Raw genomic sequence first — 19530 nt, forward strand, 5'->3', positions numbered from 1 at the left:
CTGAGAGTCTACACAAAACAGTAAGCCTCTGCCTGGATTGTATCACTAGTGGCTACAAAGGACTAAAAGGTCCTCCATGCAAAAGAAATCAATAACCTCTGCATATAGAAAAGCAGGTGTAAGAAATAAGACTATGCTAGAACCCTCTCCCTTGAAATCTATTTCTCTAAGAAGAGGAATTTTATTTATGCATTATTGTGGAAGAACATTTAATTTTGTGACTTCCCATTTACAGCCCAGTTGTTGTTGTTGTTTAGTCGTTTAGTCGTGTCCGACTCTTCGTGACCCCATGGACCAGAGAACGCCAGGCACCCCTGTCCTCCACTGCCTCCCGCAGCTTGGTCAGACTCATGCTGGTAACCTCGAAAACACTATCCAACCATCTCGTCCTCTGTCGCCCCCTTCTCCTTGTGCCCTCCATCTTTCCCAACATCAGGGTCTTCTCCAGGGAGTCTTCTCTTCTCATGAGGTGGCCAAAGTACTGGAGCCTCAGCTTCACAATCTGTCCTTCCAGTGAGCACTCAGGGCTGATTTCCTTCAGAATGGAGAGGTTTGATCTTCTTGCAGTCCATGGGACTCTCAAGAGTCTCCTCCAGCACCATAACTCAAAAGCATCAATTCTTCGGCGATCAGCCTTCTTTATGGTCCAGCTCTCACTTCCATACATCACTACTGGGAAAACCATAGCTTTAACTATACGGACCTTTGTTGGCAAGGTGATGTCTCTACTTCTCAAGATGCTGTCTAGGCCTGTCATTGCCCTTCTCCCAAGAAGCAGGCGTCTTTTAATTTTGTGGCTGCTGTCACCATCTGCAGTGATCATGGGGCCCAAGAAAGTAAAATCTCTCACTGCCTCCATTTCTTCCCCTTCTATTTGCCAGGAGGTGATGGGACCAGTAGCCATGATCTTCGTTTTTTTGATGTTGAGCTTCAGACCATATTTTGCACTCTCCTCTTTCACCCTCAATAAAAGGTTCTTTAATTCCTCCTCACTTTCTGCCATCAAGGTTACAGCCGAGTAGCACAGCCCAAAGACACACCTGCCCTTAAATGAGAATTAAAGGTAAAGGACCCCTGGTTAAGTCCAATCGCAGACGACTTTGGGGTTGCAGTGCTCATCTCGCTTTACAGGCCGAGGGAGACGGCGTTTGTCCGCAGACAGTTTTTCCGGGTCATGTGGCCAGCATGACTAAGCTGCTTCTGGCACAGCGGAACACCAAAACCAGAGCAGCGCACAGAAACGCTGTTTACATTCCTGCCGGACTGGTACCTATTTATCTACTTGCCCTTTCTGTCATGCTTTCGAACTGCTACGTTGGCAGGAGCTGGGACCTAGCAACGGGAGCTCACCCCGTTGCAGGGATTCAAACTGCCAACCTTCTGATCCGCAAGCCCCAGAGGCTCAGTGGTTTAGACCACAGCTAACACTGATTTTAATAGTTATTCCATGTTTCCAGGGAACTATAGTTCTACAACAGATAATTCTAAACACGTTTGCCTACCAACCATTCCCGCAATTCCCTACAGTAAACATGAGATTTATAGGTTTGCAGTGTAGATATGTTCCTATGCTTTTCCCAAGACAGAACAGTAAGGCCAGGGATATCTGACATGTGCTGAAAAGGTCAGAAATATTATCTAGAACAGAAAATGCCCCCCAAAAAACCTGCAGGTCAAGTACAATATATGATGCAATAGGGTACAGCTGGGTTTTTTCCTATCCAGCATTCTCTTAAACTATCTAGTTGTTATCTTGTTCACAACTTTAAAATGACTCGTGCCTGGGTTCAAAATATTTCCAATTTTCCCCAAACCGTGAAAATACAGAAGTCTCCCCTCAACTCCCCCCCCCCAAAAAAGTGAGTCATATGGTCTTGAACTTTCCCACAATTTTGGCAGACTTTGTTCCTGTTATTATATGTAATGCCCATTCAATTTTTAAAATATGTTTAAAATACGTTTCCAACTAACAATTTTTAAGTTCCAGAAAGGCAAGTGCAGGCAAGATGACAAACAACTTGACAAATGAATTCAAACAGCACTGACCACTTAATATAGTAAATTGTATATTGTTTATGGCCAATAATCAAGAAGTTTCAACACAAGGTAGTCAATCACAACTGTTCCTCAGATGGCCCTGTGAATTCCACCCCCTGCACCCCACCTAAATAAAGCTAAGTCATTTTATAAAACTTTTATTCTTTCTGCCTTTCCCCTCCGAAAGATAAGAAACATGGGTGGGGCTTTACCTTGGGTAAACAAAGCCAGAAGTTCAATTGTCTCACATTTCTACTGTAGTTCACAAGCTTGTTTCAACAAGTCTGCCATAACTGTAGTCCCACACAGGGTTCACAGACTAAAATGAAGCAAGGTAGGTGTGTGATTGATCATGGGACCAAAATCTAGGTCTCTATGTTCTAATCAATTACTCATTAAAAGGAAAGACTATAAATTTGCTAGGTATTAAAGTTATCAAGTGTTAAATCTACAAGGCCCTTTAAAGTTAGATTCACTAACCCAAGGGAAAGTTAGCAAGCTTGGGGGGGGGGACTAATTTAAATAGCTGTGTAGAAAGAAAGTAAAGGGGGAGTTCATCATTAACTAATTGACTCTGACTCAGCAATGTAGCGACACTGCCCAAAGGAAGAAAACACCATACTTGGATGTAACAAGAGAATTATACACAGAAGACTCTGAAGATACTTGTCCCGTTCTAAACTGTACTCCTTATAACAAAGAAGTCATAAGGAAACCAAAACCAACCAAAACCAAGACAACCAAGGGTCTGAATGAATGAGGAAAAAATGTAGAAACCAACTAGTTCTGTAGAGAAAGTGTCACCTAGCAGTCAAAACTGAAGAAGTCTACTTTTTACAGAGCATTTAGATTTGATTATCACCTACACATTTCCTCTAGTTATCTCATTACGGAAAAGGGCTGAAATCATGGAATCACAGAGTTGGAAGGGATCCCGAGGGCCATCAACAAACAAACAAAAAATTTAAGGCAAGAAAGGCCTAGAATAGCCATCACTTCCCAGCCTCAGAATCTAATAGAAGTATTCAAATGCGTTGAGATTAGTTATATTATTTGTCTACTGTATATGAGACATAAAAAGATGGAACCTTGCTGTGCATCCTCTGTCAACAGAGGTCTTAAATATCAAGTTAGACCACCGTTGTTTAAGATTTGTTTAGGTGCTGTCCTTGAGGAAGGAGGGTTGACTTGATGATTTAGTGTCACTTCCAGCCATATATCCAGGGACTGCTTTAAGTAGACAGGATGAATGCCTTTGACAGCAACAGCTTTGGGTAGGATTCCTTAAATGGTTGGACATGATCACCCATGATGTTCCTTCTACAAGTAGGGTAAATTTCTCATCCTTCAAAGTGTTTGAGCAGGTAGAACCAGAAGAAGCTGTTTCTCCTTGCTCCATAGCCCAGGGATACGCAAGAAAACCCTCTTTCTGCCTCCAGTGTTAGGATTTTTTTTGGTCATGCTGAGCAGAAATCCACCTCCTCTGAGGAGGCGTGAACACATCAGCTATCACCTTCATTTTAAAGTAGTATAACACTACATTAAACAGGCATGGCTTCCCCAAAGATTCCTGAGAACTGTAGTTTGTCAAGAGAGTTAGGAGTTGCTATGAGGCTCCTATTCCCTTCACTCAGCTACAATTCCCAGAGTTCCCAGGGAAAAGGGACAACCAGTTAAACCACTCTGAGTATCGTAGCTCTGGGGTGGGAATAGGGGGTCTCCTAACAACTCACTGTACATTTAAACACAGTTTCCAAGGATTCTTTGGCTGAAGCCTAGTTGCATAATAGCGCTTTCAATATATCGTGCAGATGTGGCATTAAAAATCTGATTCTGAGATGATCTATGGGTTGTTCACTACAAAACAAAAAAACCTCAGTATACAGTACTTCATGGGAGGGCATGGGTTCAGTTTTATGAAACTAGAGAGTGTATATTTTAATATGTTTGCATTACATAATGATATTAATCAGGCTATTTGAAAGGGAAGACTCTCTCATATATATATATATATATATAAAATTTGGGAGAATCCAAATAAAATCAGTGTGAAGACAAACACAGTAGAAAAAAATAGATCTCTTTGAAAAACAAGGCTAGATTTGGGGCCAGATGAGACAAGAGACAAGAAACAAGAGGTGTGGAACTGAATCTCACAACATTTTCATTTTTACTTAACAGTAAAAAAACAAAAACCCGTGTGTGTGTGTGTGTGTGTACACGCACTTGGGCTTTAACTATGATCAAAGAACCAACATTGGGGGAATGGAAGTTAACTGCCCTTACCCCCAAAAAAACTAATACAGTACTCTCACAAGCAGTTAATAACCTCCCAGCAGAAAACAGAGATGTCTTCTACTTGAGGGCTAATAGCAGCTGGAAAGAGGTATTAAACAGTGAAAGCGGGGAAATGTAAAAGCCTCACTCCCCCTGCACCATGACTCCAATAAAATCCAGGCTTCTCCATGGCTGCTTTTAAGTAAAAATGCCAGGAGAGAAGACTCACAATCCTCCTGTGTTTCATCTGGTCTGGCCTTCAATGAGAGTTAACAGGAGGTGGGAAAGCTTGTTCAATATCTGGCTGTTAAAACAGCTACCCGTACAAAATGATATATAGCGTTCGCAAGGCAATATAAAAGGGGAGGCATGCAAAAAAAGGGCAGTGTGGCTGCACAGACGCTAGTGTGCTAAATAGGTGTGTGGGTAAGAAGAACCACCACCGTGGCATTACGCTGGAGGAGAAGAAAGAAACGCCTGTGTGCAGAGAGAGAGAGGATGGAACAGGTAGGCGTTTGTTTGCTGCCAACCGTCGAGCACAGTTGCTCCCTTAACTTTTAATTCATTCCTTAGCACGGCCCTCTAAGCTCCTTAGCCCCCTCCGCCCTCACCCCATATTACATGCTCATATAGACACGTGTGTGTGTGTGCATATACAGACACATGCAAGCAAGCAAACACACACATATTGCAAACACACACGTGCACAATTCTCCCCCCCCCCGCTCACCTCCAGGCGGAGAGTGGCGCCGCAGGCGCGGAGGAACTCGCGGATATTGCTCAGGCACTCGCTCTCGGTGCGCGGCTCCGGATAAACCTGCAAGAGGAAGAGAAGGAGAAGCGGCTCAAGTCAGTTTCGCGGTGGCGGCTTGAAACCAGGGAGAGAAGCAGCGGCTGCGGAGCACCCACCCGGGTCTAGCTCGCCCTCCGTGGGCTCCGGGCTCTCGCTTCCACCCGCCCACCCACCGACCGCACTTTCTCCCCTCCAGGCTTCACTTGGGAAGCAGCTTTTGGATTTGATTTGCCCGGAAGTAAACACGCCGACAGGAAATGGCGTGTGAACGGGGGACGAGGGAAGTCCCTCGTTCCCCCACTCCGGGATGGTTTCCCCTTCTCTTCCCTCCCTCCCGCCCGCGCCACCCCCTCTGCAGGGGCAGGGCTAGAGAGGTGGTGTCTTATTAGCTATGCAAATACAGCAGACAATATAGAGAGCACCCCACCAGTGTGCAGAACGGAGTTGCCAGGATCTTGCCACCATGCCTTTCTGGAAGGGCCCTCTAAGAAACTGCTCCGGCGGGCAGTTTTGCTAATGGGCACAGCTCTTGTCCTTAAGTCACCAGCTAATAAAGATCCACCTGTTGGATTTGGGCTAGCTATTTCCAAGGCACATGGAGCCTGCCGGAAATAAATGGTGGCCACCTTCAGGAAAATAGTACATAAGGCAGGGCTGACGGACTTTCTTTCATAGGCTTTCCTCATCAGCAACGCTCTGCAATGGCAATTGTTCCAACATGTGTCTTCCCAGGGGGGCAATCTCCCCATTAATGTAGGAGCATCCACACAATGTCCTCCCCATCTCAAGTTTTACCCTGGACCTTTCCACCTTGAAATGCAGAGGGCTTCGATGCTTGGAAAATCAGAAAAGGCCAGGATCAAAATGCCCCACATTTAAAGGAGGAGGCACCGGGATAGGGGTCCACATTTTGCCCCAGTGTGGGCAAGCCCCGAGCCTGCTGTCGCCCACAGTAGGACCATCTGCATTCCACAGCATGGCACTCACTTCATGGTGTGCTACAAAGCACAGCACCGGTGCTTGCAGAACAAATAGGTTACAGGAGACTCGAGAAATCAAGCCAAGCTCCATTGTACAGTCAGTGGGGGGGTGGGGTGAGGAACCTACTTAACTTTTAACTCCAATCATGCAAGCTGCTAAATGAAGCAATGAAGCCACCTTAAGATGGCTTCTTGCCATGTTCCTGCATGTTCCATGTTCTTTCCACTTGTTTCTCTCATAAGGAACCTGCTGAATTTGCATAATGGTGCAAAACACAGTGAAAGTGGGGAAATCTGCTGATGTCACATTTACAGAGTTTCTGCAAGCAAACCATTTCGCAGCACTAGAAGCTGAACGGGCCCTTCCTTAAAGCAGTGATTTCACTGCATTGATGCCACATACAGTGGTAGCTCGGGTTACAAACTTAATTCGTTCCGGAGGACCGTTCTTAACCTGAGGCGCGCTTTCACTAATGGGGCCTCCCACTGCCACCGCCACACAATTTCCGTTCTCATTCTGGGGCAAAGTTCGCAACCCGAGGTACTACTTCCGGGTTAGCGGAGTTTGTAACCTGAAGTGTTTGTAACCTGAAGCGTTTGTAACCTGAGCTACCACTGTACATTGGTTTCCATACGTTGTCAGTGCAGATGCAGGAGGCTAGGTGAATGGTACAGAAGTCTATTGCTATTATCTGTACTGTATTGCTATTTAAGACATTTGTACTCCACCTTTCCAAATGTGTTCAAGACAGCTAACAATCCTTAAATAATAAAACACATAATAAACATCAACAACAAAACAAAGTACCGTATTTTTCCATCTATAAGAAGCCCCCATGTATAAGGCGCCCCTATTTTGGGGGGCTCAGATTTAAGAAAATGGGGGGGAAATGGCCCAGAGTATAAGCTGCCCTCTAATTTTTAACATTATTTTTTAGGGGGGGGGGAAACCTAGTCTTATGCACAGAAAAATACAGTACTACAAAGCGACAGCCTCATTGAATCAACCCGTTTCAACTTCTTCCTGCCAGCCCATGGGTCTAGTAACAGACACAGGCATGGTCCCCTAAACCACAGAAAATACAACTTCAACTCTCATACAGAGAGCCCAGAGTAGAGTCACAGAATCATAGAATTGTAAAGTTGGAAGGGACTCGAGCATGCAGAAAACTATAAGCATGCACCAGTTCCATGCGCTGTAATTTCCGTGGCTTCTCCCCATGATATAGTGGGGGTTATAGTTTGCTGAAGACACCAAGAATGCTTTTGCATAAATTGTTAGCCCCCAGCCCTTCACAGGACCCAGGGTTTTCTGGGGGTAAAGGAATGACTGTTAAAACCATGGGTAGGCAAACTAAGGCCCGGGGGCCGGATCCAGAGCTATTGCCTTCTAAATCTGGCCCACGGACGGTCCGGGAATCAGCGTGTTTTTACATGAGTAGAATGTGTCCTTTTATTTAAAATGCATATCTGGGTTATTTGTGGGTCCTGCCTGGTGTTTTTACATGAGTAGAATGTGTCCTTTTATTTAAAATGCATCTCTGGGTTATTTGTGGGGCATAGGAATTAATTCATTTTTTTTAATGGCCCCCCACAAGGCCTGAGGCACAGTGGACCGACTCCCTGCTGAAAAAGTTTGCTAACCCCTAGTTAAAACAACTTAGGTTTGTAATGTGGGTATGGCCTTAATGTATGTATATCCCTATGGCAAAATGCATTCAGTGTTTGTATTTTCAGTATGCTTCAACTTAGGCTACTAAACATTTCCACTACAAAGCACACAGATGGGCTCTCCAGGAAACTACTGAATGCACGTGGTCTGAAAATCTAATTTCCAATGAATGTGGAAAATAAGAATCTGAATGTATGTACATGCATACAGTCAAACTACTTTCTTCTGGCAGAAACAGGAGAAGTAAGGTGGGAGCATACTTGTGTTTGTCCCCCAAACCCCTTTCCTATTTTATTTTATTTTTAATGGAGCTATGAGCGCTCCCTCACAGGCAGTTTTACGTGCCCTAAAGCAGTGGCAATGAGTACTCAGGTAGGTAGTAGCTGGCAGGCTCTGCTAGCACAAAATGGCCTGCTCTGTGTATCTGCACAAAATCTCAAGCGCGTAAACACCTCACTTTTGTGGGAAAATTCGCAGTTTGTCTTGTGACGCTCACAGAGTTGGCTCCAAGTGAATGAATATAAAACCAACTATCCCAGAGTTCAAGGGAAACAACTGAAAAATCCAAAAATAGTTTTCTTACTTCTACTTTGGAAACATTTCTGAAGACTGCCAAATTGTTCTTCAAGCTGCCTTAAAATAAATGAGTTGGAACTAAAACCTGTGTGGTAAATTAAGCGTTATATAAGCAACCTTTATAATGCAGGAGGAAACTTGGGAGCCTCTAACACTTCAGCTGCGATAAGTCTTTCCATTGGTTATTTAAAACATAGGTACAAAAGAACAGAAACAAATAGCCAGCATTCATCATGAAAAGAGGTCAAAGAGGACTACCCTACATGTTTCTGAGGTAAAATTGATCCGTTAGAAGAGAGTCCATTACAATCCTTTGACATTTTATTACATATTTTTGCCTAATGTGTGGCACCATGTTCTGTATCACTTGGCAAGACACTCAAGCTAAGAGGTGAGGCTTCATTGCAGGACAGGGCTCTATATCTGTTAACAGTCTGAAAGACTTAATAGCACATGGATTCAAAATTAACTTCATAATGGCAAGAACAGCTTATCACACTTACTTGTGAATACTCCCACAGGGATCGGTGGGGTCGATTTACAAGTGACTCAGTCATTTAAAGTAAACTCCAATATAGTAGGCCAAAGATCTCCATGACTATATTATTTATTTATTTATTTGTTTATTTTAAAAAACCTTTTGCCCCACAGTTGTGGGCAAAAGCCTCAAAACTGGGCAGTTTCTGCTTCAACAGCTTGATTTTGAGTGCTACTTCACATAACACATTAGCTGTAGCACAAAATCATCATCGTTTGTCATTTTTGGGTGTGCTTACCCGTCCTTTGACTGTTCGCTTCATAGTTAAGTTTTCTCCTATCCAAATTAACTGCATGTAGTAAGCAACAGCCTCATCACATATTGGTGCATTCACAGAACCAGTCACTAAGTGTCCCGCTATAAAAAGAATCCACACTCATGCTGAGTCATTGCTGGGTCGTTGCCATATAAACATAGTCATCCAAACACTGTCCTGAGTTTTGGAGTCTGGAGAAGGTTCTATAAGTCACAGTCTACAGCTGTTTCATATCACACAATAAACAGTATTTCTGGGATCCAACTTAACAACCCCTATACACACAAAAAGGAACTTCGTATTAGATTGCATGAATTATTCGTAACCCAACTTCCTGCCAAATAACTCAGAGCAAGAACCAGCAGGAGACTAGATTGGCTCCGCTGGCGCACTTGCACCACGCTGACCTGGCTGCCACCCCACTCCCATTGTGCAACCCACTCTGCTGCAGTGGCTCAACTGGGCAGAGGTCAGGTGTGGGGCCCAGCCCCACACTGCTGTCTGCCATTGAGCAAGCTCAAGCCTTGGTGAGACTGAGAGACAGCAACTTGCCTAAGACCACCCACCAAACTTCACAACTGTCTGGAGAGCTGAACCTGAGTTTTCCGTGTCTTAAACCCAATCCAGGCTTGAGTAACGTGCCACACACTAATGTAAGTGCAGCCCACCGGCTGTGGCACCCCATCACGTGATGGGTTAACCCCTTTTTTGCCATTATCTATGTCTGACATAAAAAGGGAGTGTCGGTGAGCCTCTTGCAATACATTGCTCATGGGCTTGGTGAGTCACGAGTTGCACAGATTTGCTGTAGCCTCCTCCACTGGCTGAGACTCCAGATGTAGTGCTGTGCCAACACAAGAGATTCCCAAGCGGTCTACAGTAGAAGTCAATTAGCACGTGGAATCTGGAGCCATCAGCTCTGTAGTGGAGCTCTAGACCTTCAGGAGCAAATGTCAGTTCCCCACTCCCTGAGCCACCAGGACAGCTGGTGTCAAAATTAATTTGATGCACATTCAGGGAATGTTTGCACAGCCAGTTTTCAGAGAATTAACATTCTAAACGAATAGTTAATGTGCAGTGTTATTCCTCAAACAGACCAAACACAGCTGTCCTGTACAGATTATTCCTGTCAGGGGCATATATAAATCTCCACAGGAGGCTGCACATAGTGAGTATTGTCAGGGAAGGAGGCCATATGTGTGTAAATATGCAGGCCATGCCTCGGGCCCCTATGTAAAGACCTAAAATGCCTCTGAAAAACTGTCACAATTGCACACTGGTGTCTTTAGGATTGCCAGGGAAGGAAAAGAGCTGCAGCTTATACCACGAAGCCCTCTGCTTGCGATGCCTTGGTGCTTAGCTCAACAGTTCAAGGCAACCTGGTCCCATAGTCTGTGCCTCATTATCAGTTCACAATTATCTCCTCAGAAAAAAGCATCCATATTTCTTAACACGCTGGTCCCCCAATCCTCCCTTCCCCCAAAGCACTTTCGTCTGATTCTTGTCCTATTTATGGTTCGTCTCCAACATCTATAAAACACCAGGTTCCATCTCCAAAGCTGAAAAGCAAGGCAAGCACATGAGATGTCCTCACATCCAGAGCCAGTTTATGCAAGCGATGAAGTAGTGGCAGTGGCAGTGATGATGTCTGCAACAGCTTGAATGCTCTCCCATGAGAGAGGCCAACTTTGGACGGTGACAGCCTGAAGACACATTAAACCACAACCTACTGTGGCTAAATACGTCTGGGTCTCATCCATGCCTAGATGAGAGAACCTTCTATGCCACCTTGCAGTTTATGATGGAAGAAATATGGGGTATAAATGTAAGGGGGAAATTAAAAGTAAAAATGCACAATTTGTTTGTTTTAAAACTTATATTGCACCTTTTGCCTTTATACGGCTTGCATTAAAAAAACACACAGTTCAAATGCAAATCAAATCTCCTCAAAAATAAATAAATGTGCCTCCAGATTATGACTGCTTTGTGAGTGAGATTCAAGTGCATATCAGAATTTTAAGTTTTACATAGTTAAGAGTGGGATATACGGCTCTGTTGCCCCAGCACAATAAACATACATTTTTATACGCATTTCCGTAGTTTGGAAAGTGATAGGGAAATGAAAAGTGATACGGATGAAAAATAAAGACTAATAGAAATAGATATCAACATCCCACAAGCAAACCAAGACGAATGTTCCTTGTTGTATAGCGGCCCTACAAACAAATAATGCTCAATAAAGACCGGATATAATCTAACCTCCATGTAAGCTTTGTGAAAGCAAAACTGGATTAATGTTCAATAAACAGGTCATCGGGGAGATGGGACCCTAGTGCACAATAAAATATCTGGAGTGCAAGGTATCTGTAAGCTCTTGCACCTCCTGGTAGTTCATCATAACCTACAACTGGATCGTGCCCAGACCTACACCACTGGCATTTTCTTTTTGTGCAAGTTTTGAAGAGGAGAGGAGAAAGGGAAGAGAAGGAGAGGTGAGAGGACAAACACATAGGTTGAAAAAGGGTGAGCCTCCATGTGAAAACTGAAACAGGGATGCTTCTAAAACTGATATGCACAGGCAAGAGTTCAATGCCTCTCATCCTATAACATGTGTGGACCCTTATTACATGCCCTGCTTCTCATGCCCTGTTTCTCAGCAACAACTAAAGTGTGTGGAGGCGACAGTTAAGAAAATGCATAATATGGTATCACAGCATATGGATGACACATTATGTCAACGGTAACAAACACAGAGAGATGTGGTCGATAATTAAAGTGTGAGCCTTACATACCATGTTCTGCACATGCAATGCAAGAGTTAGACAAGGATCCTTCCTTGTCGGACCATGCCTATGAGCTGTTGCTGTTTTTTAATAGTGTGGTGGTGAAATAAAACTAAGTAGTTACTAGTCATGATAGTTATAGCTATATGCCTCTGAATACTAGTTGCTGCAGATCACAAGTGCAGAGAGTATCGCTCTGTTCATGAGCTTCTCACATCTGGTGGGCCAATATGAGAAGGAAATGCAGGACTAGATGGCTCCTCTGGTTTTGACCCTGCATAAGGTCTTCTTACGTTCTCAATATAAATGTAAGCAGTCATTCCCAGAACAATCCTAAGAATTGTGCACCCAGAAGTAATTCTTGCCTTTGGCTGCAAACTGGTTACCTTGGGAGGAAGCCCCATTATGCCCAATGAGTCTTACTTTTGGGTTAACATCACGGAACTGTGATGTTACTCCCCCCCCCATTCCAAATAAATGTCTTCTCCAAGAGAAACCCACATAAAACACATTATGCACAATACAGCATTGTAAAAAAATTAACATACGGAAAATGTTGCATGTTGTTCATATTAAATGTTACTTTTTTCTGTATACTTCACATGAAATCACTATTTCTCATCAGGTTCTAATTAGTACCTCCATTAGTGCTGCAACATTCCTGTGTAAGGGTAGCTTGCTGGGTATTTACATCATAGTAATTAATGAGCTGGTCAGCTGTCATCAAAAGGGGCTTCCAGATGGAAGTTTATTATGGAATCACAGCTGCTCATGTGTGCAAGTTTCTTTCTTTCTTTTTTTATAATATTATTTTATTCTTTTTTCCATACAGTTACATTTGTTACTCAACAATTATATTCCAATTCAACAAAACTAGTGACTTCCTGCTCACACCCAACATCAATGTTTATAACCCAAAACACATACAACTGTTTTAAGGTTCCCTCTTATCTAAATTCATCCTCTCTCTAACATGTTTCTTCATATATTCTGCAGTTTTCTTACACCTCAAACCCCACTGTGGTCTTCGCATATGGGAAATAATGTTTTTTATATAAACTAGAAAGGGTTTCCAGTCTTCTTTAAAAGATTCTCAACTTGTGTCTTTCATCAGTGCCATCAATTTTGCCATCTCTGCATATTCCGAGATTTTCATCAACCATTCTTGTGTGCGCAAGTCTCTTTCCATCATCCATATCACATGAAAATGCCAGTTTGTACTCTTTCCATCCATTTAAATCCAACTTTGCTCTTATTGCAGAAATTCTGTTAAGTAAAAATAATGTGTTATGCATCTGCAGTCACAGCTTGTGCGGAAGCTTAATAGCAACTGTTTTGGGGTAGGTTCTGTGTGTGTGGCGACATTTCAGCAAGGTCTCTATCACCACACTCCTAATTCTATTCGCTCCCTACTCGAACACAACCTAGCCTTTTTGTTTTTGGTGGTCCAAATGATAAAAGAATGGCTACTTTCACCAGTTGCCACACACTCTGGGCATAGTGGAATTTCAACAACCCAATTTGGATGGTGCTTGATATTTTGACGTCAAAGACTCAGGTCTCTTTCTGTGCCAGGTTCTCTGCGCCGTGCATACAGATACACACCTAGAAGGGCCATCTCAGAGAAAGCCGCTTTTCAATGGTGCGGCATCACTCATCATATTGCAAAGGACAATAATGCAACTTTCTGTTACATGTCTCTGTGCTAGCAGAAATCATACATCCAAAAAATGCAGACCTTGTCATGGTACCTGAATGTGTAAATTACATCTAAATTTGTTTATTGTAGCATGAGCTTTCATAGGCAGTATCAAGTAGTGAATGAAAGTTAGAAAGCCTGAGAAAAACCATAGTTTACCATTTCATTCAAACCAGGAAACCATGGGTTGGTCCACATTACCATCTCAGAGCACAGTAAAGTTGTTTTTTTATCAGTGCATTTCACAGCTCTTTCCCTGCTAGCTGTTCACTTCTGCACAGCTTCAATTAATTTCAGTGTGTAAAAACATCAGGGGCTGTTGATGACAGGGATGTCTTACCCTATGCAAAGGTGTTCATACCTTGGACAGAGACAAATTAAGGTCCACTTAAGGACTCCAATTGGTGTGAAGTGGCACCACTGGTTGGAGAAACAACACATCAAACACTGGTATATCACAGCAAAGTACAGGATACATATGAATTTTGGATAATGTTGTGTGGACACGGGTTAAAAACCCAACCCTGAAACTTAATGAGTACACAGTAAATGGGAGTATAAATGCAACATGTGGTTCCCAAGTTTATAACAAGCCAAAACATTCAACCACGATCTGAAGCCAGCTTAACATCATGACTTGCTGGTAACTCTAGTCTCCCAGTTTGGATGAAATGTTAAACTATGGTTAATTCCCTTCCTGGGTCAATTATGGATCAATCAAGGGGGTTGTGTGTGCAGGCAAAACACTCATTCACTTCTCAGCTTATTAGGCTGGGAGTGGATTGTCCAAATGCAGCCAATGTTAAGTCTGCTTTTTGGTGTCATGCAGATTGTTTACAAAAAGAACTACAAACACACAACAACAAAGCCCACTCCAAACCCTCTGGCTGCCATCCTGAGAAAACGTGTGCTTAGGCTTGTTGACTGGCCAAGGCAAATGAGCCAGCTGAGCAGCCCTCTTTGCTGACTTAAATCCCGCAAGCAGCTTGTATCTCCTTCTAGTTTGATCTCCATTCCTGGTGAGCCATCTTTGCTCTGGCCACAATTGGAAAAATACTTTGATTTGGAAAGGTTTCCTACCATATACATTCAAGCAGTAGAGGGGATGCGGCGGCGGTGATTCAGATGTCTAGCGCCATACTCAAACAAACTGCTATGAGGGTTTACATTGGCAGTTCAGCCTTAAGCCATGTTTCTCAAAGCACAAGGCAGTACGATGCTCTCTGGGAACTGCAAGATTCTCCATTGCCTCCAATCAAACCAACGGTTGCTTAAGCTCCCACCAACAATTCCCTATACAGTAGTGTCCACACTGCAAATTTTCCATTCACACTGTTTCAGGGCAGCAGCAGATAGTAGCTAACGTCCAATTCATCTGGTTTCTAGCACCTCCCTGCAACTCCCAATTCCTTCTCTCCCCCCGCCCTCCGGCCACACACATACAGTCTAAACTTTCTTCTCGTGTGCCACTGCTTGCCCTCCAAAATCCTCCCACATGCCAAAACAGCTTCTTCTTCTTCCCCACCAGCTATCTTGCCAACCCAAACAGCCCTGTCATCTAAGATGCACTCTCCCCAGGATGTCCCCACGACCCCTTCCACACTCCCTTCTCCCTTGGCTGCAAATGCAAGCAAACAGCACATTCCACACCCTGCCCCACCCTGCCCCAAGGACTCCTCTCCGCATCCCTTCGCCCTGCAAATTTAAAAGGAATGGTGGTGCTGGGGTTAAACCACAGTTGGCTTTTGAATCCATGCACACACAGGACGTTGCCCCTCAGTGCAGAGCTATCCTGTAATTCCTTGAGAGGCCTTGTTGTTTGATGCGTTTACTGTCAATCCGAAAGGAAAACTTAAGCCTCTGAAATATATTCGGAGTCAAGTGTGGATTTCATGCTCTTTATTCAGCTCATAGTAGTGAGGAATGAAAGTTCCCCCAAAATATCTGCTTTATATACATTATTTACACAATGGGCCGCACGTGATTGGCTAATTCCGGGATTCTCCCATGGGCCAATCAGGTTGCGGATTCACTTCCACCTGGAGCTGGATTGGGTGGCTCCTGCGGACCAATCATACTGCTGCATTGTTCTAGGACGAATCAGACTGCTGCATTCTGAATCCTATTGTTCTAGGACCAATCAGACTGCTGCCTTTTGGATCCTATTCAACTCAGTACATAACAGCCTCATTCACCTTGCTGTTAAGATGAGGTGTGTACGCGTAACAGCCACTGTACATGCGCAGACGACAGCTTCCTGAATAGGTTGCAACGCTGGAGAAATCAAACAGGTTCACGTGCACCGGCTGAATACACCCCTGTCTCCGCCCCAATGTTCGCAGCAATGGGCAATTCGCAGCAATGGGCAAATGCAACTTGATACGCAGCATGGAGAAAACGACATTGCTGTGTTTTAAGCCTAGAAGTGGGTGAAAGGGAGACTGGAATCTGCTGGTAGATCTCTGGGTAATTTGAAGCAGATGAGCAAGGAAAGCTGGCTTCCTTTTTAAAAAAGTAAAACAGGACAACCACAAAAGTACTTGTCACCCCCAAATTATACTGCTAAGATTGCTCAGGGAGAAGGGGCAATGAGGAGTGGGGTTTTTTGTGTGTGGAAGGGCAGCTCCAGTACTCAGCCATTTTGGGGGGTCAGAATTATTTCATTCTAAGTGTATGTCTTTGCACCTGGGCTCCACTTGATGGATCTTGCAAGGTTCTAATACCAAAAAAATATATCAAAGGTGATTCTGCCAACCTAAGTCACACTGCCCACCAGACAAGATTTGCTTAAAGTTTTGGATTACCCATTAGCAAGCCCTTTGCTGCCAATTTCTCCAAGGTTAGAAGAAAGGAAGGTAGGAATTCAAATTCCACATGCTCTGCAAATGCAGCTGGGAGTCTCAGCTTCAACGCTAACAACCACTACACCCTCTAGAGGCCACCACTGTACAAATAATATTCTGAACGCACAAACCTATGTAGAATAGTGCCAAAACTTACAGCAAAAATACTACAGCCAGAGAAATATTGTTTTTCTTGTTGCATTCACGCAGGTTCGTGCATTATGATGATGCATCTGTAACCAACGACAAAGCTGGACTTTCCCTTTCTCCCTCTACCCACACATAAACTAGGCAACTAGCATGAACACGAAACTTAGCCAATATGTAGGTCAAAGTTCACATTAATTTACAAGGGTGGAGTGGGATCAGCAAACAGACACAGATTTTCCCAAGTTTGGAAAAGTCTACAGTCAAAACTATACCCAGAGATAAGAAAATACAATAAGCCATTCTGAATATATTGTTTATAGACATTGAAATAAAACAGCCGGTCTTTTTTTTGCCTGCAAAATACCGGGGGGGGGGGGGGCTTTCTCTAGCTTTGAATCAATGTTTGAAAAAGACAAGTACCATATTCTATTTTTTTAAACACACAACAGAAATTTTTAAGGTGCTTCGTTTTCAGCTAAAATGCTGTTTCATCTACCGAGGGTCAAGCTGTAAGACACTAAACTTAAGACTTCAAAATAACACTTACAATAAATCACCAGTGCTCCTTCAAAAACTAGGTCAGCATACTGCAATGTGAGCAAGCAGAGATATCTCTTAGTATAAGGGGAATTTTTAAATAATAGCAACAGTAGTGCTATAGTAGTTTGAATTATGTGATCTGCACCTCACCCATGCTAGAACTGTAAGTCTAATGCAGGACTTCATGCAAGATTGTCTATCTTTCTATCTCTCTAATCAGTCATATTTTGTGAAATTTGTATGTTCCATTGCAAGACTGTAGCCTGAGAGTATGTCCTTTCTGTCACACCCATTCTCCCATCCAACAGGCCCAAAATGGGCCTTTGGATCTGTGAAGGCCTCAGCAGATCCTTAGCATCCATGCAAAATTATAAACTGCACCAATCCATAAATTCCAGAGCGGATTGTTAATTTCAGCTGTAACCTTCTGTCTGCATGCCTATCAGACCACAGCTGATATAGTAATATTACTTCTCAGTAAGAACAATGAATAACAGGGCTTGTGCAAAAAAGGAGAGACAGGCTTTTAGTTTAGATTGCTAATGTCTTAAAAAAATAAAAAGGAAAACTAATTTTCTCTTAAACATTATCTTATTTTTTGAAAAACGTTTTATTCTTCCCATGCTAAATCACTGTGGGTGTTGCAGTGCGCTTACAAACGTTTTACCCTTAATTTTCGTTCAGGCAAGATCTGCAAACGTTCGACGATTCCTGCCCCTTTAAGAGGAAATCGAAAAGTACAGCAGCTTAGCCCTGCTCCAAACTCTGCTCCTATATTTACCCCACTCCCCACCCATTTCCCACCCCCTTCCTTTTTGACAATGGCGCCTTTCGCTCGCTAGATTGGATGTCCGCGCCGTCGGCTGAAGGAAGACAACTGCATTCCCCAGGAAAAGGCCGCACGCTTCCTGCGTTTGCGAGGGTGGGGAAACTCCTTGGACAAAGGAAAAGCGCTTAGATGCGATCGGCTCACTTCCTTGCATGTACAGATCGACTGGGATGGAAGGAGCCTCTTCGGGTTGCGCCCATGCGCGCTGTGCGCGCCTTTTATCTGGCAAGGGCGGCGGAGCCTCTGGCTACCTGGGTGACTGTTGCGCCCTGTGCCAAAGAGAATCGGAAAAGCAGCCGGGGCCGCTGCATTATTCAGCACCCAGCCCGGGCATTTTTATTTGTCTGCTGCACTCGTGGGTTATCAGATCCGCTGTGCACGCAAGGAAAGGGCAGCATGGTGTGCTGCATGCGCTGTGCGAGCACTCTGGTGGTGAAACCCAAGTATAAAATCCGCTTGCCTTACCCGTGTGATGGGGGGGGGGAGGGAAGGAGGGCGGTGGAGGGAGAAGAGGAGGCTTAAAGGGGAAATAGAGGGACATAAATGCCACTTACTTTATCGATGGTCCCCGGCAGCAGGCGATCCAGCAGCCTGCACAGCACCACCCCGTCTTTCAGGGACGCCTGCAAAAATCCCTCCGGATCCGAGATGCTCTTTTTGGGCGATTCCAGCACCCCCAGAGTAATCAGCCATGTAACGGTTTGCTCAGCTGAATTCATGGCTGCTGCTCTTGCCAAGAGGCGGTTTTTAATCCCAGCGAAGAGCCAGCGCGAGAAAGCAATTGCGACGAAGGAGGACTGGATCTGATGGATTTTTTTTTTTAATATCAGTGATCTCCTCCTCCCTTAATTTTCCCCCAACCACCCCACCCTCCCCCTTCTTCCCCGCTTTATTTTTGCTTGTGGTTTCACATGGAGGCTGCCGAGTCTGGAATCGCTGCTTCTGCCGCCGCCACTGCTCCCCCCTCCTCCTTCCCCATGTAGTTGCAGATGATGACGATTCGCTTTACGAAATCCAGTAGGTCCAGTTTCTCCCTCCCGTGCGTTTTGGCAGATTGTCAAATGCCTTTTCATTATATACACATGAACCTGCAGTGTCTCCTCCTTTTTCCTCTCTGCCTCCCCCCTCCCTCCTTCGCCTGCTGCCTCTCCATGACATCATTGAAGCGGGAGGAGGGGGAGAAGAAGAGACGGGCCCCCTCTCGGCAAACAGACCTTGCACAAATTCAGCACCCCTCCGCGCCTGGGCGTTTTGCATGAAAGGCACATGGGCGGCGCGCGCGCGCGCATACACGCGCTCCGCTTCCCGTTAGAAATTCTGTAGGCAAACGGCTTGCATATTATTATTTTTTAGACGGCGCTCCAAAGCCTGTCCCTGTTGCAAATGCAGACGTTCGATCCAGCGTGAAACCTGCACGCATAAGAAAAGCATTCACACGCGCGCATGATTGCACGCGAATGCTCTAGGACATGCGATCCCTGTCTTTTTGGCTTTTGTGCCCCTATGCGTACCACGCACACAATAGATGTACATAAAATTGCAGGCGTACATGACGAT

The 19530-nt window shown here is 44.3% G+C and overlaps 1 protein-coding gene across 7 annotated transcripts in view; it reads right to left on the minus strand.

Annotated features, from left to right (window-relative positions):
• The window catches only part of ARHGEF7 (Rho guanine nucleotide exchange factor 7), an 87885-nt gene extending 69059 nt beyond the window's left edge, over nucleotides 1–18826 (minus strand). For all 7 annotated transcript variants that reach the window (XR_013837854.1, XR_013837855.1, XM_079972590.1 and 4 more), the window contains exons 1-2: nucleotides 18528–18826; nucleotides 5045–5131 (exon numbers count right to left, since the gene is read on the minus strand). Coding sequence is in view for 5 of the 7 variants with exons in the window: in XM_079972590.1 (XP_079828716.1) it covers nucleotides 5045–5131; nucleotides 18528–18692 (252 nt within the window). In the remaining 2 variants the exon portion in view is untranslated. The remainder of the gene's footprint in view (nucleotides 1–5044; nucleotides 5132–18527) is intronic.
• Nucleotides 18827–19530: the final 704 nt, after the last annotated feature.

Source organism: Podarcis cretensis (genome assembly GCF_951804945.1).
Source record: "Podarcis cretensis genome assembly, chromosome: 4".
Taxonomy (NCBI): Eukaryota; Metazoa; Chordata; class Lepidosauria; order Squamata; family Lacertidae; genus Podarcis; species Podarcis cretensis.